The 23,674-nt window shown below is 38.1% G+C and overlaps 1 protein-coding gene across 2 annotated transcripts in view; it reads right to left on the bottom strand.

The window, feature by feature from the left end:
- Sacm1l (SAC1 like phosphatidylinositide phosphatase) overlaps window positions 1-23,674 on the bottom strand; it is a 52,562-nt gene that overhangs the window by 19,832 nt on the left and 9,056 nt on the right. Inside the window, exons 2-9 of one of the 2 annotated variants that reach the window (XM_055601558.1) lie at window positions 21,812-21,909; window positions 18,327-18,401; window positions 16,182-16,309; window positions 11,531-11,680; window positions 9,483-9,542; window positions 7,775-7,808; window positions 1,766-1,867; window positions 190-275 (exon numbers count right to left, since the gene is read on the bottom strand). In XM_055601558.1, the coding sequence (XP_055457533.1) occupies window positions 190-275; window positions 1,766-1,867; window positions 7,775-7,808; window positions 9,483-9,542; window positions 11,531-11,680; window positions 16,182-16,309; window positions 18,327-18,401; window positions 21,812-21,909 (733 nt within the window). Of the gene's footprint in view, window positions 1-189; window positions 276-1,765; window positions 1,868-7,774; window positions 7,809-9,482; window positions 9,543-11,530; window positions 11,681-16,181; window positions 16,310-18,326; window positions 18,402-21,811; window positions 21,910-23,674 lie in introns of those variants that run through there. The other variant, XM_055601559.1, reaches the window with a different exon arrangement.

The following is a 23,674-nucleotide window of genomic DNA, read 5'->3' as shown; positions in this document are numbered from 1 at the left end:
AGGAAGGAAGGAAGGAAGGAAGGAAGGAAGGAAGGAAGGAAGGAAGGGAGAAAGGAAGGAAGGAAGGAAGGAAGGAAGGAAGGAAGGAAGGAAGGAAGGAAGGAAGGAAGGAAGGAAGTTTCAGCATGACAGAAAATGAAGACCAAGTAGAAAAGACCAACTGGATGGCCGTCAGACACATGCACTTGCCTGTACAAATGATGCCCTGTTCCCACTGTAGTGCACAATCTGCTCTGTCTCTACAAAGTTAGCTGCATGGCCTTCAGAATCAATTCCTAACATTCGGTACAAAAAAAGATATGTAAAAAATCATTAGCTCAAGATAACGTTAGAATTATCAACTAAGGTCACATTAGTGGATAAGTACTTATAAAATTAAACAAATGGATAATACATTCTCAGAAAACTAAAAGAAGCTTGCTTAAGTAGGCTTAAAGAGTAATCTATCTTTTTGTGATTATACTTGGGAATAACATAACACTAAATAAAAATGTGGCTCAATAATGAAAATTACTGCATCAGTAGTACTTGTAATCAAAGAGTCTCTAGAAGATACTTAACTATCAAATAAAGAATTGTGTATGCTTCTAAATATCCATGACCATGAACATGTCCATGAAACCTAGTTTGAAAAGCTGTTTAATTACCAGAGGCTCTACATTGCTTAGGTATTTCTGATAGCTGAAATATTCTTACTAGCTTATTTACATAATTTACTGTTACTAAAAAAAAGTCTGCTGAGCAAAAGTAATTTTCAAGGTAGCCCTGATCCAGATTACCAAATTAACAGAAAGAAATCGACAGATTTTTAACTTACCTATAAACATTCTTTTTCTCTGATATGTTTCTCAAATAAAGCATTTTGAGTTATTATCAGTATATCTGTAACTATACATTAGTAGATAATCAGAAGGAGGCAAATTTACTGAGCTACACTGGCAATGGTATTACTTCTCAATGCTAAATTACTTTCAGAAGCATTGGCTACATTTGTTTTTTTCTGAAAGAAAATGAAAGAGAATGGTGTTCCCCATAGGTTCACGTTAGGGAGTGGCACTACTGGAGAGGGATTAGGTGTGGCCTTGTTGGGGCAAGTGCAGCACTTGAGGACAGGAGAGGTCTTGGGGTCTCAAAAGCCCAAGCAAGTCCCAGTCTCTCTCTTCTTCCTGCTGCCTGCAGATATTACAGATGCTATGTAGCACTGGGAAAAAGCCACTAAGATTAATCAGATTAATTACAGTAACTTGTTCAATAGGATTTCATTCTGATAAATTAGGCTTGAAAGCAAAACAAATGTTGGGAATCTTCATAAACACAATAACTCCAATATACAGCTTAAACAATTTGAGAAAATTAGCATATTTTAGTACAGAGCCTCCAGAACGCTCAAAATGTAAATAAATATTTTATATACTGAAGTCATGAAGTAAAATGTCTATCTTTGTACATGCAAAGAAACCAAGAGTGGTAAGAAAATACTATCTGCTATGAAGGTATGATACAATGAGTTCAGCACACTTTTAGACACCCAATAAACATGCAGCTGTTCTTAAACAGTTAATGGCCCATGATGCCAAGTTAACATTTGCAAAGTAATTATAACATCTGGAGGAAAGCAGGGAAGACCTACAAATTATTATAATGAGAGGACATTAACTGGGGTATCAAATAACACAATATATAAAAGGTGACAGGTAAGTCATTTAAGACAGCAATTCATCAATGGCAGATGTGGCCAATCATGCTGACATGAAATGATTCTTACCTCTTACATAATAACGCACACCAGCCCTGAAACAACTTCTTCGGGAGATGAGAATCCAATCAAAGTATTTTCCATTAATAGAACACGAGTGCATAGTAATAACTTAACTATATTAAGAAAAATGCAACATAGAAATATTTCTAAAATCAATACAAATCTATTAACTCTAATAGGAATGAATTATCTTTAGGAGGAAAAAAAAGAGGCAGAATATGCAAGTCTTTCTGGTTCTTCATGACTATTTCCAAACCTTGAGTATCCTCATTTCCGACTTTGGAATTTGTTGAGTCAGTTCTCCTACAGTGACATGCTGACAGAATATTTAAGAACTCTGCTAGTGTTCCTACTTAAGTTTTTCCCTTCCCTGATATCTTCACAACTGCTTTCTAAAAATATAAAACTTCTGAATAAAAGCAAAAATCTGAAAGAAATTAATCCTCCAATAAGAAATGAAAAAGAGTAGGAGCTAGGACCATAGCTCCTCCCTGGGTTTGATCTCTTGCACTGCAAAAAATAAAACAATTAAAAATTAAATAAAGAAAACTACTTAAAGAAAAATATGAAATTTATCATACATGTAAACTGATAATAGTTGGTATATGAAGATTTACAGATCAAAATATTAATCCAGAAACAAATTTTTAAACTCCTTCTCTGGAATGTAAAAAGTGAACCTAAAATTGAAAAAAAAATGTAAAAATATATAAAATGATAAGAGTGCTTTCCAGCATGCTTGAAGACCTGGGTCTGATCCCCAGCACAACATAAGCCAGATATAATTAGACATGTATGTGATTTCAGCACTTGGAGGTAGACGGTTCAAGATCATATTCAGAAGCACAGAGCTCAAGGGCAGCCTGGGATTTCTCTAAACCTTCAACAGTAGTCACTGAATTGTACAATCAAAACTGATTAAAATGGTAGCTTTTAAGTCAAATCTATTTGATCAAAACAAACCCTTTGCAGATGCTGCGCTCTCTTCATCTGACTCTATCACTGCCATGCAGGAAAGGACCACTCACTTCATTCCTTTGCTTGGCTTTCACGTTTTGCCACTAAACAATGTATTTAGTGTGAACAGCTTTTTACGTCTTTGCAGGAAAGGCACTGCAGTGTAGATATCCCTGTGGCCTTACACGCCCTGTATGTCTTTGAAGCTCACTCACTACTATAGCATTTAATTATCCTCTGCATAAACATACTACTGGCTGGTTTTGTTTGCAGGGGTGTCTCTATTTGAGAAAAAGGTTTGCTATGCAACCCAGCATGGCTTTACACTGTTACCTTCCTTCCTCAGTCTACACAGGGCTGAGATGACAAGCACAACAGAAAGGATATACTAGTTTATCTGTCTGTTGTACTGCTGACAAACATGGAAGTTGATTCTGGTCCAAAGTTTCAACAAACATCTTTGTGTGAGCATGTGGACATGGATCAAATTATATCCACCATCTGATACTGTCAAAAATGGCAATGGACTTGACAATTACTTTAGCTTATCTTCTTTACCAACTCTTGATATTGTTGAGTTTATCCAACTCATGGAGGCATTAGCAGATAACATGTTTCATTGTTTCACTGGCTGTATCATTTATCTTCGCTTATTTGTCTGTTTGTCCTACTGTTGTGTGCTTTATGTAACATTTTTTTCATTAACTTTTTAATTTTAATTTTATTTTTATTAGTTTATTCACTTTGTATCCCAGCTGTAGCCCCCTCCCCATTCCCTCCAATCCCACCCTCTTCCTCTTCTTCTATTCCCCTCCATTTTTCTTAATATAATTTGATTCACTCATCATAGAGCATCCAACTTCAGAATATAGCCAAATCTCAATTTACCCATTTCTTTCTCTTTCTAGCCAGCTGAATTTATGTAAGAAATAACTTTTAACAAGTTTGTAACAACCATTCTCTCATCTTTCTAGTTCTGCACCTATAACCACTACTTAAACACAAAACCAACCCAAATTAAAAAAAAAAAAACAAAAACTTGCTTTTAAGCCTTATGAACATGACACTACATCATAGTCTTCTAACCCTGTCATCACTCCCCATGAGCTCCCAGAGTCACCCAGAGCAATTTATTTCTCTTCAGAGTGTGTGTGATCTGAAAAGGACCAGACAACAGAGACATAACTCTATTTTGTTATAACATGCTACTGTGAATGCATTAGGAATTCATACAAGAAGTTTTCACAAATTCTAAGAGATCAATGGAAACTGCTAATGATTCATTCCTCCTGCCTCTCACCACCAAACTCACTGATGGCTCCTCAAGCTCCCAAGTTACTCTCCTTTAAAAGGCACAGTACCAGAGAAGATTCCAAGGCAGTATTATTCCACTTGTTTGTCCAAACTATTTTCGAGCAGAACTCAAAGATAAAGTAATACATTAGCCTGCTGTTAGAATGTTAAAATTAACAGAAAATATGACTGTTTTATGACTCACTTTCCTCTGATCAAAATATGAGTAAGTATGTGTGTATGCACAAACACACCAACCATCAAAATGAGAGAACTGTTGAAAAATGAATGAACTCACTAATCTTTATCAAGAGTTAGACCGAGGACCCCCTACCCAACTGCCCAGGAGGCCCACTCCAAACACTATTCAAATTCCATCACTCCATAGCTAACAACACTGCTTCGTATTTCACTGGACTAAAAGGCCCATATGCTCCTGTGACATATTACCCACTGATCCCACACCTATGCCAGAATTCTCTTTGCTCCCACACTCGAGGCCTTACTCCAATAAGCACCCTTAGCATTCCCGAAGTCTCTAAAACCTTTCCCAGCAGAATTTGTTAATTTCCTCATTTGAAGAGTGGGCACAGGAACAGGAATATAACCTCCTTCCTGAATAGTCATATTTAATCATTACCATGTCTCAGCAGCTGTCACCCTCTTCCTGGAAACACTGTCTTCACTTGCTTCTAGAACATCACTCTCACTTGCTTTTCCTTTCCCTCACTGGTCTAATGCTGGTATCTGCACAAAGCTAGGAGCAATGCTACAATCTGCAATTTCAGTTCTCTCACTGTGGTTCATTTTTTAGAAGTCCTTTATCCTGAGGCCTACAGTACATGGCTCTAGTGTTTTCTCACTATGTAAAAACTCCTCTGATAATACAATCTCTTTCTCCACTTTTCTTTCTTTTAAGTTGAAGTTTGTTTTTTTTAATATTTTATTTATTTTATGTATATGAAATAAATATAATGAAATATATATGAAATAAATATAATGAAATAAAACGCTGTATCTGCATTTAAACCTACATACCAGAAGAGGGTATTAAAGGGTATAGATGGCTGTGAGCCCCATGTGGTTGCTGGGAATTGAACTCAGGACCTCTGGAAGAGCAGATAATGCTCTTAACTGCTGAGCCATCTCTCCAGCCCCACCAAACCATTTTTCTATCTACATTTCTCCTTTTAATAATCTATCACATTTCATGGACTGAAATGCCATCTAAGGACTGATGAGATGGCTCCAAGGACAGAACAAAGGCAGCTGTTACCAAGCCTGAGGATCTGTATTCAATCAATCCCTGGAACCCAAAAGGTAGAAGGAGAGAACAGACTCCTGAAAGTTGTCCTCTGGCCTTCACAAGTGTGCACATGTACACACAAACTAAACAGATGTTGAAGGAAAGGAAGAAAGGAATTCCATCTACCCTGACCACCTACAAATTTTTATCTGTAAGGCCAGTAAGATCTAAATGGATTAATGTACTTGCTACCAAGCCAAACAAGTAAGCTTCATCCCCAGGACCCACATGGTAGAAGGAAAGAACCTAGTCCCTAAAGTTGTCCTTTGAACTCTATACATGCACCACAGTGAATGCACCCCTCACATATACACATTCAATAAAAACAAGAAATCACATCTCTGGTGTGAGCTCTTCCCTCAACTCTGATTCTATTAATTGGGTTCCTCCCTCACAGCATCATTTGACCATCTACAGAAATGCTGAAGTAACAAATGGATGGCTCTTCTCCTTCCCTCCTACCTTCAGACTTACCCATCTCAGATTCAGGTTCAGGAGCCTTATCAATTGAGCTATACAAGCCTTCTCACACTTCCCCAACTCAATGGATGGCCCCCTGCCACTTAACATAACAAAAACCTTACCGTTATACCAGCATCTTTCATACTCCATATATAATTAGAAAAGCTAGTTGTCTCAATTTTCCAAAGTTCACTACCCGAAACCATTGACGCACTCCTGGTTCTTGGCAAAATCCACTTTCCTGGGCAGGACTTTGTCCCCTCCCTTGTTCACACCTGGCCTATGCTATAACAGAGTGAGGATGCCTTATACCAATCCTCTATGCAACCTCTACTCTCCCAGAGAAGTTTCTCAGCACATGTGAAGTAAAAGTTGCAGTCCTTCCATGACCTGTAGAGCCCTGAGTAATCTGGATTATGTAACTTGTGAACACAACTCTCCCTGTCTGCAATCCACTTCATTCAGATGTACGTGATATCTCTGTAAATATGAAACCTAGAAACACATTCCTAGTTAACAAACTACATTTAAAAAGTCTATTTTATGCTTTAAACTCAACACTAAATAGGAAAGCAGCCTAGAAAACAAGTTTTAGATTATTATTTGTCCATTCATAATATCATTTTAAAAACAAAACAAAGTAGAAACAATTGGCCCAAATCCTTGAAAAAAAATTTAAAACACATTTGTTCTTATTTTTAGGATAAATTTTTAAAACGATGGAAAGTATGGGAGAAGTAAGGCTTAAAACAGAGTACACTTGTCTAGCATGCAAAAAACTTTTTTTTTTTTTTTTTCAAAAGGCTTTTAATCCTAGCACTTGGGAGGTAGAAGGTAGAAGCACAAACATCAGAAGTTCAAGGTCATACATACTTGGGTAGGTAACGTTTTTTTGGGACCAGTCTGGGATATATGAGACCTATATAAGAAAACGGAAAGGAAAGGGAGATGTAGGGAAGAGGAGAGCCTAATAGGGAATGAATACAACAGAATAAAACAAGAGCTTTACCCTGAGATTTTTCTGATTTTTTTAAAATTTCCCTGTAATTATGAAAAATATTTTCTCAGTTACTTTTCTTCATAATATAAAAAATATGCTAGGCACGTTTTTGTAATCCCAGCACTCAGGAGACAGAGGCAGGTGGGTCCCTGTGAGTTCCAGGCCAGCTTGGTCTACAGATTGAGTTCTAGGACAGCCAGGACACACAGAAATCCCAGTCTTGAAACCCCACCCCCAAACAGATAGATATAGATGAAATGAATGAAAGAAAAATTTATAGTAGCATAATGAACAAATAATAAACCTCACTGCTGTACTTGGCACAAAGGTGCCAATTCGTAAGACAGGGTCCTGCTGGCACCACTCCTTAGCACATGCTGCACCTTCCTTCAGGAGCCCGTTCACCCTGAGTTCCTACGTTATTGTGATAGCTCTGATTAGACTGTGTGCTCAATGAATCTACAATGAAATAACCAAAACTTGTTTTTTATTACACTTTGATTTTCCCCAGGCTTTAGTTTTTTTTATTTTCTATCATTCTTTAAATGATAAATAATTTAAAATTTTACTTTTCAAGTTGGTAATGACTACAGTTCTTCATCTGGTTTCTTTTAACACTAAGGAAGGCATCATTTAAATAGGTCCACTCTACTCTTGTGTAATTCACTGCTACAAGGTAACTCCAAAAGGGCAAGATGCAGTACAACTCTTTCTTTTAAAAATTATCAGTCCCAAACTCTTGAGCAAAACAAACAAACAAACAAACAAACAAACAAACAACGATAATTATATCCTTTGCAGAGGATAAAATCTAAAAAGGGGAAGGGATTGTTTACAGTCTGTGCTAAGATTTTGCATTTATGTTAACAGCAATTCTGAAAAATACTGAAATAGTCATCTCACATCACATGAGCCTCTGCATCTGTCTTAAATTTTAAACATTTAAACAAAGAAAATAAAATTTAAAGAGAGACTGTAGAAACTAAGATAAGGATACAGCCATGTAACACTGGAAGAGCAAACCGGTGGACCTAAAAAGAAGATAAACAATGTATTTAGAATCAACCAACCACCTGTGCCGTGGTGGTGCACACCTTTAATCCAGCACTTGGGAGGCAGAGTGCAGGCGGATCTCTGTAAATTTAAGACCACCTTGTCTACAGAGCTAGTTCCAGGACAGCCAGGGCTACATAAAGAAACTCTGTCTTGAAAAACAAAGCAAAACCCAAACAACAACAAAAATCACACCCTAAATAATAAACCAGCATCCCCACATAGGACACACTTACATGCAGGCAATAACACACAAACATGACCATGCAGTGAGAACACAGGTAACTCCTAATGTTGGGGAAATGTCTGCAATGTTGCAGGCAGGAAGCAGTGTAATCACTAAGGTCTGAACTCCTTCTAAGTCTTTGCCTATAACTAATGTACTTGTGAAAAACAACAACCACGCTAATGATTTGTCAATCCCAACGACCAAAAAATAATGATAAGCAAATGGCAGAAAACCAATCACTTCTACAAACCTAAGTGCCTTGGCTCACACCTCACTGTTCAGCACAGGGTGAAGGCTGGTGTGAGTTAGGGGGTGTCCACCTGGCCTAGGGACTATGAACAGAAGCTGGGTTTGGCTAACTGGTTTGAACTGCAGTCCTGTGGAGAGACTGGAATGCTAATGCTGCAGGTCAGAACACTATCTTGAGCTAGTCCTAGCCTCTGAACAGTCATTTCTTGCCCAGCTCTATGGCAGAACTGACACCCTGTGACTAAAAAAAAAAAAAAGAGCTCTGTTAACCTAGCAGATCACTAGTGTCCACTAACTAAGCCTAAGAATGTCGTCAGACAGCATCCTGGGCCTACAGAAAAGCTCCCTTCCTATTGTGCTGTAACTGCCCCTTTAATGTACCCACCAATGTATTTTAAACTGGGCTTGATTTGTGTCTTTGTATAAAACTAAAAACTTCATAAAACTGCTTCCACATTGAAACATGGAATTTAGAGTAACTAAAATCTGTGTCTCCAGGCCATGGCCAATCAAAATGGCTCCAGAATAAATCTCTTATTCCCTTTTAAATGCCAGCTATGGTTTTGCACTGAAAAGACAGCCCTGATCCCTCCCTTCTACATTATTCATCCAGTACAGTTCATTCTAGCTCTCTTAGAGAAAACAATGGTTTTCATTTAAGGCTTCCATTCATAAGCCATATTATGGCTTATACCTTAAGTGTCCCCAAAAGGTTATGTTTTAAAAGTCTGGCAACTGGCCAGAGGAGCTATTAGAATTTAGAAGGTACAGCCTGGTGGAAGAAAGGACACTCATTAAAACCTAGCCTTTATGAAAGTCCTGTCCCTTAGCCTATTTATTCCCCTTTGCTGACTGGCTACCATAAAGGTGAACAATTTGCTACATCAATGTACCCCTTGGCATGTTCTCCCAACTAAAGGCCCAGACACAAAGGAAGGGGTCACCAGACAACGGACTGAAAGTTTTGAAAGCCCTGAGCCTACACACTTTCTTTTAAGTTGTCTCAGGCATTTTGCCACAGTGTCAAGAAGCTAACACCATAGATTGGGCCTCTACCTAGAACAGTACGACACGGCAAGCATGGTCAAGTGTGCGGTTATAATTAGGTAATTTTATAGTGCACAGTCAAACATGTATTACAACAAGAAAGCAGATCTGAACTGGAGTACGTTACCTCTGGCTGAGCAGACAGTTCTCTGAGCAGATGCCCATTCCACACAAACCGCTGATCTGCCTGAGAGAGGTTTTGGAAACTTAATGAAACACCTTCAAACTCCAACTGAGTAAGTGCCCTCAGACAGAAAAGTATACCCTTCAATGTCTCCACCTGGTGGCTAATACGGGTTTCTCTAATGTCCCAACTGAATACATCTCACTTCAAATCTGCTCCTCCTCTCCCTGTTCCTATCTGCCTCTTCACACACAGAAATTCTGGGTACCTCTCCCACCTTCCTAGGTAATCAGTGACCAAGAACTAGATCTCTAGTCTACACTCATTTCTCCATGTCCACTACTGCCGCCCAAGGACAGCAGTTGAGCCAACATAGCTATTCCACAGCTATTTGGCCTCCATTCTGACCCCACTCTGGCCTGGCGCCCTCAAAGGTAAAGCCTCCCCCCAGGCCTTCTGCAGCCTGACAATCCATCACCAAGATAGAAAACCTAATTTATTCAACACTTGGACTAAGTAGACAGCGCTTCACTGAGCCATACTCCTTCCTCACACTTAAGGTCATAAGGAGTGACCTATGGGGTCATCAACAGCAGAGTATCATGTCTTTTAGTGTGTATTCACAACTGGTTTGTGCTATCCATACTTAATCACCATCACTGCGTAAGAGTGTGATTATATAACTATTTTATAAGTCAGTGAAATGTAAATAATAACTTGCTGTTTTTAAAAAACTGAGGGGGCTGAAGAGATGGCTCAGCAGTTAAGAACACTGGCTATTCTTCCAAAGGTCCTGAGTTCAATTCCCAGCAACCACATGGTGGTTCATAACCATCTATAGCGAGATCTAGTGCCTTCTTCTGGTGCACAGGCACACAGGCAGTAAGAATACTATATAAATAATATTTTTTTAAAAGTTAAATTATTTGGAATACAACTTGATAATAAAACAGTGCTAAAACAAAATTAATGTTGAATTACAAGTGGAAGCAGCAACTAAAAAAGTCACAGGATTCTGCCTCACAGCTTTGTAACTTTTTAAGACACTAAAATGGAAACCTTTAAGGATAAAATAACAAATCAAGGAACCAAAACAAAGAAAGTCCTTAATTCTATGTAAAAACACTGACCATTCAACGTAAATTTTTTTTTTTTTTTTTTTTTTTTTTTTTGTCTTAAGGTTTCAATCATCAGTTTTATGGTTCTCTGTGACCTTTTTATTTAGCTAAAAAAAATTCTTTCCCTTAGCTGGGAAAACTCCAATAACTCAGGAGGCAGAGACAGGTGGGTCTCTGAGCTTGAGAACAGCCAGAGACACATAATGAGAGCAACCTGGTCTACAAAGTGAGTTCCAGGAACTATATAATGAGATCCTGTCCAAAACAAAAACATTTAAAAAAAATCTTCCTTTCTGTCACAGAAGAAATAGCTTCTAGTTCCTAAAACTTAAGAGTACTATCATCACTTCCTTGCCAAAAGCCTCTCTCCCATTATCACCTAACTGATTAGCCACAGCTTCCCCCCCTTGGTACAACTGTCTCTGGCAATCCTAGGCAGAATTAGACTCTCCTTCCTACAGGATCCCACTAAGTTTTGACCCCTGTCTTTGGTGGCAATCATCTCTGCTGGTAAATGCTCAGTACGTGCAAAGCCCTGGGTTCAATCTTCAACACTGTATTAAGTGAACATGCACACACATTCTGAAAGGCTTTCATCTGATCACGTGTGTGTTTCTACTAGATTCCTGGTATCTACGCCAATTTGTCTCAATCTTGGCTGCATATATACAAGAGTAAGGGCCCTCAGTGAGGCCTCTGACAGACATCTAAAACATGGTATGTTTTCAAAGTCCCACAAGAGTAAGGGAAATCAAAACAGGGCAGGGGTATGGTTTAATGAGAGAGTGCTTGCCTAGCACACATGAGGCCTTAAGTTTATTTCCAGGACGGGAGGTGGGGGGACATAAGAAAAAAATCATACATTTTAGGTAAAAGAGATATGCCCCTTTTAAAGACAACTAAAAGTAAACTAAACAAGAAGATCCAGCTTACCCTTTCCAAGAGACTCATTTCTTGGAATTCTGGACTGGTGTTAGATAGCCGTTGCAAAGTATGGGTCAAATCATATGTTGTTGAAAAGTAAAATCCATCTGTACTCAAGACTTGGTTTAGCATTGCTAGGAAAGTTTTGTTATCTTGCAACTGTGAAAAAAAGAAAAAAGAGAGTTCGATACAGGTCACAGTTGAGAAGAAAATCTATCCACATGAGAAGACAGCAAACTTAAAAACATGTATGAACTATCACTGACATAAGCACCAGTAAGAGATGGGGAATGCTCCATAAACACTGCAGGTCATTAAACACACTTGGGATAGGTCCAGCCTCCCCTCATTGGTATCAACTACTTAAAGCAAAAAGTTGTTTTAAGAGAACACCATCACCTTAGGTTACAGCACAGACTTCAGTGTGCCACACTCCCCAGGCCCTCTCTGTCCTTTACTACCCTGACTGGTTTACCAGTACTAAACTCATTAGCAGATGAAACACAAAAATCAAGAGATCAGCATTATCCTCACTTTCAAAAATTTCACTGGTTTGGGTTGGATAGGATCCAGAATCATTTTTCATTAAAACAAAGATTAGAAACCCTAGTAAAAGCAGTATTTCCTTTGTTTTGGAATAATAATTTTAGCTGGCTTTCCCAGTCAAAAACAATACTGACTTTTTTTGTTGTTGTTTAGAAAATAAATAAATAAACAAAAAACCAGTCACAGTTGGAAATGTTTAATAGTCATCAACCGATTAATATGTAAACTTACACATTACAAATGTACATACTACACATTTGAGCACAGACTAGCAAAAACAAACAAAAAATGTGTAGTAAACAGCACAAAAATTAGTTTATGGCTTGACAACAAAGAATAGTAGTCACAAAGAAATTGTCGAAGAAAATACTCCTGAGCAGTTATAATGAATACAGCTACTTTTATTTCATGTGTATGTACATATGTATTGTATGTATGACACTGTATGTGGGGGGGGGGTGAGTATGGAAGCCAGAGAAGAACCTTGGGTGTTATTACTCAGGACACTATCCTTTCTTATAACCTTTATTTTTGTGTATGAGTGTTTTGCCTGCATATATGGAGGCAAAACATTCACCTATACATACGTATGTGTGTGTGCCATGTGTCTAGTGGCTGAAGGTGGCATCAGATCCCCTGAAACTGAAGTTATGAATGGTTATAAGCCACCATGTGGATGTGACAAACCAAAGCCATATCCTCTGCAAGAGCAATAGCGCTCTTAGCCACTCGGACATCTCTCCAGCTCCCACCAGATATTTTGTTGAGGCAAAATTTCTTAGAGCCCTGGAACTCACAGACTAGTGAAGGCTGGCTGGTCAACAAGGCCTAGGAAGTCATCTGTGTCTATCTCCCCACCATCACTGAGATTACAAGTGTAACCATATTTGGGTTTTTGTTGGGAGTTCTAAGGATCAAACTCAGGTCTCATGTTGTTAAGACATGTGCTTTAAAGGCTAAACTCTAAGTTTCATTTTTATTTGTTTAGAATATTATTTCTTATGGAGAAAGAACATACTAATATATGAGGTAAAAGGAAATCCTAAAGTATAGAGAGCATGTCTCACAGTTTACTTGGTAGGACAATGCTATGATCTGGCATTTTTACAGGAAAGCCATAAGCTTTGGAAAAACAAGAAGGTAGAAACAAACAACGCATGCTTCCTCCCTGAGGGTAAGAATGGTTGGTTGTTGGCTGTGGGAGAGACATTTTCTGGTAAGCTACCTATGCTCCTAAACTGATACACAAAAATCAAAGCCCTTTTAAAAATAATCTTGGTAGCCAGAACAGTGGTGATACATGCCTTCAATCCTAGCACTCAGGAGGCAGAAGCAGGTGGCCCTGAGTTCCACACCTGCTATGGCTACATATATACATAGCAAAGCAATGTCTCACTATAAAAACAACAACAACAACAAACCAAAACAAAACAAGCAAACAAAGAAAACTCAGGTAAAAAGGTGTATGCTTTAATCCTAGCATTTGAGGCAGAATCTCTGTGGGTTTGAGACCAGCCTGGTCTACACAGTGAGTTCCAGCACAGCCAGAGCTACATTAGGGGTGGTGGAGCATTTTTAAAGAACAGACACTGTAAATTACTTCGGAAACAAGCATTCTGGAGGTGTAACTTTATAAACCAAACAATCACTTCTAGAAAGTAAGTTTCAAAAACTTACTTTTGTGGTTGGTAGATTATTGCTCAGTGGGCACAATGTTTGCCGTGCAAGCACTAGGACCTGAGTTCAGATCCTTAAAACTCACCTACCCCTGGGCACAGTGGTGCCATCCATAATCCCAGTGCTCCTACAGTAAGGTGGGAGGAGAAAGGAGAATATCTGAAAAATCATGGGCCAGTGATTGTGGAGACAAACAACTAGAGAACTGTCTCAAACAAAGTGGGAAGTGGGCACCAATATCTGCAATTGTCCTCTGACCACTGCATGTGGCCCATGGGACATGCCTGCCAGGCTATATGGTCACAAAAGCACACAAACACACAAAACAAAGACTTAAAAATCACAACAGGGCAGTGCAATTTGTGCAAGTGTCACACACATTTCAAGCAAAATACCTTTGGGAAATATGTACTGTAAGTCTTTACTTTGTAATAGTGTAAAAAGTGATCATGCTATCTTAACCTTAATGACATACCATTTTATATAAGCCACTGGAAAAATTGATTGTTCTATAGCCTTCTAAGGGTTTTATGAAAATATTAAAAATGTTCTTGGGGATGGAGAGATGGATCAGTGGTTAAGAGCAGCAACTGCTCTTCCAAAGTACTGGGGTTCAGTTCTCAGCACCCACATGGTGGCTCACAATAATCCGTAACTCTAGTTCCAAGGGATCCAGTGTCCTTTTCTGATCTCTGCAGCCACCAAGCACACATGTGGTCCACATACATACATATAGTCAAAACATCCAACTCATTAACAAAACAAACCATAAGCCAGTCAACGGGGGAGCACACCATTAATCACTGAACTCGGGAAGCAGAGGGAAGTGGACGAGGCCAGCCCGGTCTGTAGAGTGAGTTCGAGGACAGTCAAGGCTGTATAGGCTGTATAGAGAAGCCCTGTCTCAAAAAACCCAAGTGGGGGAGGGGGAGACGTTCTAATGAGAAGTTATAAATTAACAGTGAAACTAACTATTAGCATTTTATTTAACGAATGAATGTGTCCAGGTCTCTGACACAGAGTCCGATTACAGAGCAGCTGGGCTTGAACTCTTGAGCCTCCTGCCTCAGTCTCTAAGTGCTAGAATTACAAGTCTGTGCCACTATACGAAGTAGTAGGTACATTATAATTAAAACTATCAGAAACATGAAAATTAAGAACATTTACTTTGTAAATATCTTAACCAAGAAACCTGAGCAGTGCCTGCCCACTGCTCCTTGTCACATAATTTACAGTTGGGAATATTTACTCTGACATTAGTAAATGTTACAAATTTCTCTAACTCTAAACAAATTTCTGGCATTTTGTCCTTTGCACTTTGAATGTCATATCATACTTCCGGCAGTTTCTTTACTAAAAAGTGTGCTGCAGTTATCACTTGCTCTTCCTTTCTGTCACAGCCGCTTCACTGTGATGGTAACCAGGTAACAAACCTCTGACTTTGTGCTCAGTCTCTAGAATGATGACTGCTGTTTTCCCACAGTCAAGCTACTCCACGGCTCGTTATTATCAAATCACTTTCAGAGTGATCATTTTTGTTTATCTGACTTTCATCTTTGCTAAAATACTCTTTTACTTACTATACTATGGTCACTAACATTTAGTATGTTGTCAAGGGTCTAGTGTTAACTAAACCAGGTAACTGAAATCTCTGAACAAAGGAAATAAGCAAAGAGTATGCACATATTCTATACACATACAAAGATTCTCCCCCCACCCTCTCCCTGTCCCATGTGATTAACAGTGAAAAGAACTTTCTTCTGGGAGAAAAAAAGAAAAAAAATTTCAAAAGTATTTAATACTTTATTTTTCTTTAGAGAATATTCAGCTAAAGCTAAAGCCGAGTATTAAGTTTGGGGGGGGGGGTTGTTTGTGGTAGCCTTGGCTGTCCTGGAACTTGTAGACCACATTGGCCTCAAACTCAGAGATCCACCTGCCTCTGCCTCTGCTGGGATTATAGGCATGTGCTACCACTTCCCAGCAAGTATGAAGTCTTGAGTATTCTATTTGTCCCTTTTTCTCTACGAACTTCATAATTTAAAATTTTCATTACTTGAAAATAAAACCAAAAAAATATATTCACTTAAAAATTTTACTTTTTAATGGTTTTTTAAAAATATGCATTGATGTTCTACATGTATGCCTGTGTGAAGATATCAGATCCCCTGGACCTGGAGTTAAAGGCAGATGTGAATTTCCATGTGGGTTCTAAGACTTGAACCTGGGTCCTCTGGAAGAGCAGCCACTGCTCTTAACCTTTGAACCATATCTCCAGCCTCTGAAAAAATATTTTTATGAACAGGTAGAAAGGTAGTAGAACAACTTCATTTACAAGTTGCTTAATAACTAAGCTTATAAGAAATCCATCTACATTTTACAACCCCCTATTGAATGGTATTTTTGAGTTTTGCAATTAATATCTGCTTCTAAATCTTACCTGAATATCAGTTAAGTGCAACATTGTCTTCTTATAAGAAAGAACATCAAAATCTGTGGCTTTCCAGATTACATGATTAAAAAATTCACCTACTTTCATCTTTTTGGTAACGACGACAAGATAATTACCTGAAAAAAAAATAGCCAAACATAAATAGATAGACAGACTGATAGACAGACTAGATAGATAGATAGATAGACAGACAGACAGACAGACAGACAGACAGATAATGGCAGGGTGGGGCTGGGGAAGCACCTATGAGATCCTGGGTTTGAGTCCTAGCATATCACAGAAACAACATGAAAAAACAGAAAGCACAAAGTTAACTGTCCTTATTTGTAAACTTTAAAGCCTGACAAAACGAGACTGCACTGAGCTACTCTGATGAAAGGCCTGGTTTTTGTTTTTTGTTTTTAAGCATTTTTTAAATTTATGACTATAAAGAATAACACATCATTTAGAAAAAAAAAAAAATCCTATTGTCCTAAAAGGACAATTTTTTCCTTCAAGAAGATAAAAGCAAACCTTTTAATAACCAAAAAATTGAGCTTAGCTGGTGGAGAGTAAAGAGCAATCCCCTCTACGGCATTTCTTTGTCCTTGTCATTACTCTAAATGTGCTGCAGCAGTATACCTAACTAAATATAGACACTGTGAACGGACAAAGGAGCAGTTAGAAATCAACACCAATAACAGCCCATGCACAATATATCAGTCTTTACCCTTTCCTCACCACTAAACACAGTTCCCTCACTCTTCTGTGACACTAAAGAGAGAAGCTGGGATCTTACACAGGACAAATATTACCTCAACCTATAATCCCAGCTTTCATTATATTAATACTTAAGATCTATCTGTTCAATGTCCTACCTCCAACTGCCCTGCCCAGAGGTTTTACTGTATAGACATCTCTCCTAGAAGCTGCACACTGTGCTACAGTATCCTATCACTTGTATACCTCTATCACTAGATTGTGAACTGCAAAAAAAAGAGGAACATTGAAATCTTTTATAATCCAACATCTAGCACTGGGACTGAAATAAAAACAAAGCAAAAACTTTTTAAAAGTTCAATTAAAAGGAAATTAAAGTGACAATCCACCTTCTTGCACCTGCCTATAATCCCAGGACTTGGGAGGCAGAGGCAGGATACTGAGCTGAAAGCCAGCCTTGAATATAGAGCTCGAGCCCAGCTAAAGCTCTAGATTGAGACCATATCTCAAACAAGTATCTTCTTAATAACTCAAACCAAGTATCACACTATAACATATGCTATAATATTAGATTAAACTTAAGATATAGAATATTCTGATAAATCAATGCATTAAAAATTTTTAAATGGTGTTGGAGAGATGGCACAGGTGTTAAAAGCACTGTCTGTCCTTCCAGAAGTCCTGAATTCATCTCCCAACAACCACATGATGCCTCACAACCATCTACACTGTAATCTGATTCCCTCTTCTGGCATGTAGGCATACATGCAGATAGAGTACTCATACATAAAATAAATAGATAAAATCTTAAAAACTTTTAAGAGCCAGGAGTGGTGGTGCATGCCTGTAATCCCAGCACTCAGGGAGACAGAAGCAGGCGGATCGCTGTAAATTCAAGGCCAGCCAGATCTACAAAGCTCATCCAGGACAGCCAAGCTACACAGAGAAACCCTGTCTCAAAAATCATTCCCCCCCCCACACACAAAAAAGGGCCAGGCATGGTGGTGCATGCTTTTACTTTCAGCACCTGGAAGGCAGAAGTAGGAGAAGCTCTGAGAGTTACAGATCAGCCTGATCTATATAGCTACTTCCAGGACAGCTAGGACTATACAGAGAAACCCTGTCTCAAACAAACAAACTAAAATTAAATGATTTCAGAATTTATGAAAATTTATGAGCTTTCAACTCTAGTTAGAATAAAATCAAACATGAAACCTTCATCTTAAAAAGAATACTTCAAGGGGAAAAAAAGAATTCTTTAGGATGATAAATTTAACTGTTTAGGGAATATTTTTATAAACCTAAGACAAATACCTAACAGAGAGTTAATGACAGGGAGAATACTTTTTCTCATTATCTAATGTTATTAATTTAATTACCTTCTTTGCCCATGTTGGTTTATTTTCTTTTCCATGTTGGTTTATTTTCTCTTACCTGCCACCAGATGGATTGTGCCCAGTATCCCAAATATTGGTCTCGTAACAGCTGAAGGAGGTATATCTTTTTTGACTAAAAAAAAAAAAAAAAGAAAGAAAGAAAAAGCTTACCAACAAAATAGAAATTTAGCTTAAGTAACTTCAAGTAAATAAAATTGCATAATTTATTCTAAAAAATAGTATTTTTTTCATTACTGTCAGAACTCCATTTTTGCAGAACATAAAATAAAGAAGTCCATGTGCTATTAAAAGAAGATGGTGTCAAAAACAGCATACTTCAGTGTCTTCATCAGGCAAACTATGGGTAATTTCTAATGTTGCCAGACTAAATACTATCTATCCCTTTAAGAGTAAGTAGAAGTAAGAATTTGAAACAAGAGTTTCACATTCACATACTACTAGCAAAATATAGAACTAGAACTGCCCATCCATGACTGAGGTTCAAGTGAAGAAAAAAAAACCTTCTTCCTCCTATGTCTAGCAACAGTGTGCACAAGCAGGCAACATACTAACTTTGATTTTTATCAGTGATGTCTGTTACCAATAAAACTGTATGCCAGAGACTGCATTTCAAAATTGTTAACCCTCAGCCAGTATGTTTCACAAAACACATTTTGTGGTACTCTTGTTTAAGAAATAATGCCCCAAAGGCAGGTGGGAGAATTCCAGCTCAAACAAGATTGTTTTGCTTGATTCAAATACCACTATTTCTCTCTCACACAGTCACATGAGAACAGCACTCAAGTGACTGACAGTAAAAGAAAACAGTCACTCTCTAACACAAGGTTCTCCAAATGCATGTGGCCAAAATCTTTATTTTATTAAGCTTTATTTGCTTTCTAGTTTTCTTTCAAATATTATCAACCTGACTCTCACTACTGTAAATTCAAGTCCTGGTCCCTAAAATCAGTCATAGTGAAGCTTTTATCTTAAATAACTAATTCTAAATAAAATACTAATAAAAGGTCAAGATTCATTTATGTTTGTCCTCAATAATTCAATTGATTTAACAATAATATTCTATATTTATCTAGTGTGAAAATTAGGAATATGCTACTCAGCAAGTTCAAGGCTAGCCTAGGCTACATACCAAGATTGTAACCAGAAGTAAAAGAAGAAAGCGTGGAAAGAAAGAGTGTCTGAGCAATAAACATCTCAAGAGAATATTCTGTTCTGAATATACTAAGATTATTTGACAAACTCAAATTTACGACCAGTGGAACAGTAAGACTTGTTGAGCAGAGAACAGCTGCAATAAAACTATAGCAATTCTCATAATATATGTTAGTTTTTATTGGAAGAAAAATAATCTGTTTTCTATGGCCACAGTCTACATTCCTAATGGCGACCAGAAACTGGCCGAGAAACAGTGAGTTAGCTCCTCAGTATCCCTGACTTTGCATCCAAGTATTTTAACTTCATCAAGGACTATTGGCACTATTATCCTACATCAAATCTGTCTTGATCATGAACAGCTCAGTCTACTAAAATAGAGCTCAAATGCTACCTAGAGTAAAGTCATTGTCAGTCCACAAATCCCTGAGAATAGACTAAGAGACCTACAAAGCACTAGCTCACGTCACTGCTGAATAAAGGAATAATAATGTGGAGTGGTGTAATGCATCGCTGAAAGTATGTTAGTAATAGTTAAAATTAATCAGCTGCCTCTGAAGAGAAACCATCAAGCATGAGACAGACAGAACATGTTAATTATCAACCTAAAACAGAATTCTAATGACACTTATCAAAGAAAATGGTGCTTACAGAATAACCTGTTACCCATACAGATGGGAAGTTTAGTCATATTTTTCTTACACCTCATTACTCTACTGAAAACATTTTTATATTTTACTTTACCTACTAAAACAATATTTACTGAACACCTACTCAGATTATTCAAATCTTTTCTTTAAGACAGGGTCTCAATATAAAACCCTGGGTAGCCTGGAACTTGTTATGTAGAACAGGCTGACCCTGAATTCTCAGACCTCTGCCTGCCTTGCCTCTGAAGTGCTAGGATTAAAAGAGAGCACGTTTAGCCAGGTGGTGGTGGTGCACACCTTTAATCTCAGGGCTTGGACACAGAGGCAGGAGGATCTGTGTGAGTTCAAGACCAGCCTGGTCTATAGAGTAAGTTCTAGAACAGCCAGAGCTACACAGAGAAACTCTATCTCAAAAAAGAAAGAAAAGAAGAATGAAAAGAAAGAAACCTTTCTTAAGAATAACAAACATAACTGCATGGAAGTGAACAGGATATTTTAAATCAATGAAATATAACATTCTCATGTGAGTATCCTGGCACCTAACCAATGAAATATAAACTTCGAAATTACTTGGTGTTTAATACATTAAATAAGAGATTCTAAATGTGCTATTAACTGGTACATTACTTTGTCATCAAAACTAACATTAATTTCTTCAGAACTCAAGATTGTTCCATATACACAATTGGGGAAAAATATTTTTCACATCCAACGGAAGCAAAAAATAAAATTAGATTGATAAAAATAAGTATTGCTTACAATGCTTACAAGTTTTAGCCAGTTAAAAGTGACCTCATAGTTATAAAACTTTTCAAAACAAAAACAAAAGCAGCTATGAGAGCTCCTGACACTTAAAGCAAAACATCTTCACACTCACTCAAAGATTAGCCCTAACCTGACTAGGAGCAGATAGAAGGGGAGGAGGACCTCCCCTATCAGGGGACTGGGCAAGGGGCATGGGTGGAAAAGAGGGAAGGAGGGTAGGACTGGGAGAGGATGAGGGAGGAAGCTACAGCTGGGATGCAAAGTGAATACACTGTAATTAATAAAAAAATAATAAATTTTTAAAGAGTTAGCTCTAGAAATGAGTTCAGACATAGAAATCAAAACCTATCAGAATACAGATAAAGAAACAGAAATAATTCTGGCCTCAACATGGCAACACATTGATAATCTCAGTACCTTGAAAGTACTGGGATTCAGGCCCTGGACAAGTGGCTGAGGTGTGTCTTTAACATACCAAAGCGGACCTCGCCTCCAGGTTCCCCCAGCAACCCTCGGTCCCCACCCGAACTTTTCAGCCCAGGGGCTGGGTTTCCTCTCCCCAAGAGGCTCTTCACTACATAATCCAGACATTTTGGTTCCCTCCCTCTCTCTGCATTTCTGTGTGCACAAGCTTCCCCTTGCTTTTATATACTTTAATTTGGCTTGAACTGGCTCATTTTGTCATTAGAAACTACCTATCAGGAAGTAGATGAAGAAGGATCCAGAGTTCTGGGTCAGCCTAAACTACATAATGAATTCTAGGACAGGACTGGCCTATAGAACAAAAGCCTTTCTCAAAAAATTAAATTAATTAAATTAATTGTGATAGCAAGAGTTAAGTTTTCTAATAAGAAGGCACTCAAAGAGCCTCATAATGATGTACCATAGACAGTCTTAATCACTGCAATCTCAGTACTAAATCATTCTGTGATACTCTGAAACTAGCTATACCTACCTGCAAGGGTGACCTCTGTGGACACTCGGTCAATGGTGAGTACATCATCTGCTCCATCATCACAAGCTTCCACATAAAACTTTTCAGGTGTAATATGCCTAAAAAGAAATTGGCAGACACAGACAAGTCAAATAAAATCAAGACTTAAATAATTACAACAGTTTTAATGCAGCAAATTTTCTACTTCTAAATAAATAGTACTAAATTCACGATCCTTATACATTTACTTCAATTCTTTTCACTTGTGTATTTAATGTTTTTAAGATTTTAATTTGCCATAAAGCCATCAAGTTGAATCACTTAAAATCATCTTCTCTAATGTACTACATTCAGCATCACAGAAAAGGCAACACAGCACAGTAACAGCACAACAGACAGAGCTGGACTATGTGCTGTGGACCTTAGGCAAGTAATCTTTTGTTTTTTTTTTTTTTTTTCTAGTTCTTTTTCAATTCCTTACAATAGAGGAATTACCACAAGTATGGTATATATAGTGAGAATTTTTGTTTTCTTTAAAGACACAGAAATGTTTTTGTTTTAATCCCAGGTGTAGGATATAGGCTGCTTCACACTGTCCACAGCAGCTGACTATGATTTGTCTCTGGCAGGGGCATGATTCTGCCAGCTGCAGATAGTTTACACTTGGAATTCTGGGAATTTATAAATGCCAGAGCCTCGAGAGAGGTAGCTCCATACTGCTGCTTTCTGCTTTTGCTGCCTGGAGGTAGCCAGCCGACAGAGACTAAACTTGTCCAAAGTACTCATCAGCCCTAATCAGCAGGAAGTAGTCCAACGATGTCGATGCCCCTTTCCCCTTTAACCTTTCTCTTCTACCTTGTTGCTGGGGAGCTGGAAGGGATGGGGTGCTGTAGGGAAGTAGGAAAAAGAACCCAATAAACTAGCCAAAACTCCGGCTGCAGCATGAATTAAATAAACCAATTTTTGGTACTCAGTGTTTATTAAGCACACACTAAATAAGATGTTATATTAAGGTTTAGGGATATAGTTCAGTGGACAAGTACTTCCCCTTACATGTGCAAGGGCCTGTGTTTAATCCCAAGGACTTAAAAAAAAAATTTTTTTTTTTGAGACAGGGTTCCTCTGGGTAATCCCTACCTGTCCTGGAACTCACTCTATAGACCAGAATGACTTTAAACTCAGAGGCGCCTGCCTCTGCCTCCCAAGGGCCGGGAATAAAGGTGTGCACCACCAATTTCAGGTAAGGGCTAAATTTTTAAAATACATATCTAAAACAGATTAGCATTAGCTAAAAATATTAAATTGTTTAAATACTTACTTTTTTGTTTAAAAATGTGATTGTTGATTAGTGTATATGTATGTATATATCTATGTATATATACATACACACACACACACATATATTTTTTTTTCCTGAAAAACTTCTATTTCATAAAAAAGACAATGAAATAAAAGGGACAGAAAATGGGAACCCACTTTAGTACATAACTTTGTACCCAAAAATGAAATAGTTGGTTCCTAAAGAGATCAATTGCACAGCTGTGCCAGGCAACTCGGCATAGTTGGGAACTGAGGAAATGTGAAGAACTAACAAACAGGAAGGTAAAAGGTGCCAACAGTGCGTATGAAGGAGACCTCACTGGAGACCTGAGGCCGCTGCCACCACAGGTGGAGTTCAAAAGCCCTCCCCAGACACACAAACCCACAAAGCCTCCACTAATCTTTATTGCTGATGCACCAGACTTCAAAGTTTTGTGTGTGATAGCAGCCTCAGGCCTTCCCCTTCTTTTCCCACTTAGGTTTTCTACTCCCATGATTCTGCCTCACTTTGTCTATGAGCAATCTTACACAGATCAACAAAGCCATCACGAACATCATTTTCTA

This window comes from Psammomys obesus, unplaced genomic scaffold (genome assembly GCF_907164565.1).
Source record: "Psammomys obesus unplaced genomic scaffold, mPsaObe1.curated_primary_1811, whole genome shotgun sequence".
NCBI classification, from domain to species: Eukaryota; Metazoa; Chordata; class Mammalia; order Rodentia; family Muridae; genus Psammomys; species Psammomys obesus.
The sequence above is the reverse complement of the archived record's forward strand: the minus strand, read 5'-3'. Positions and strand labels throughout refer to the sequence as shown.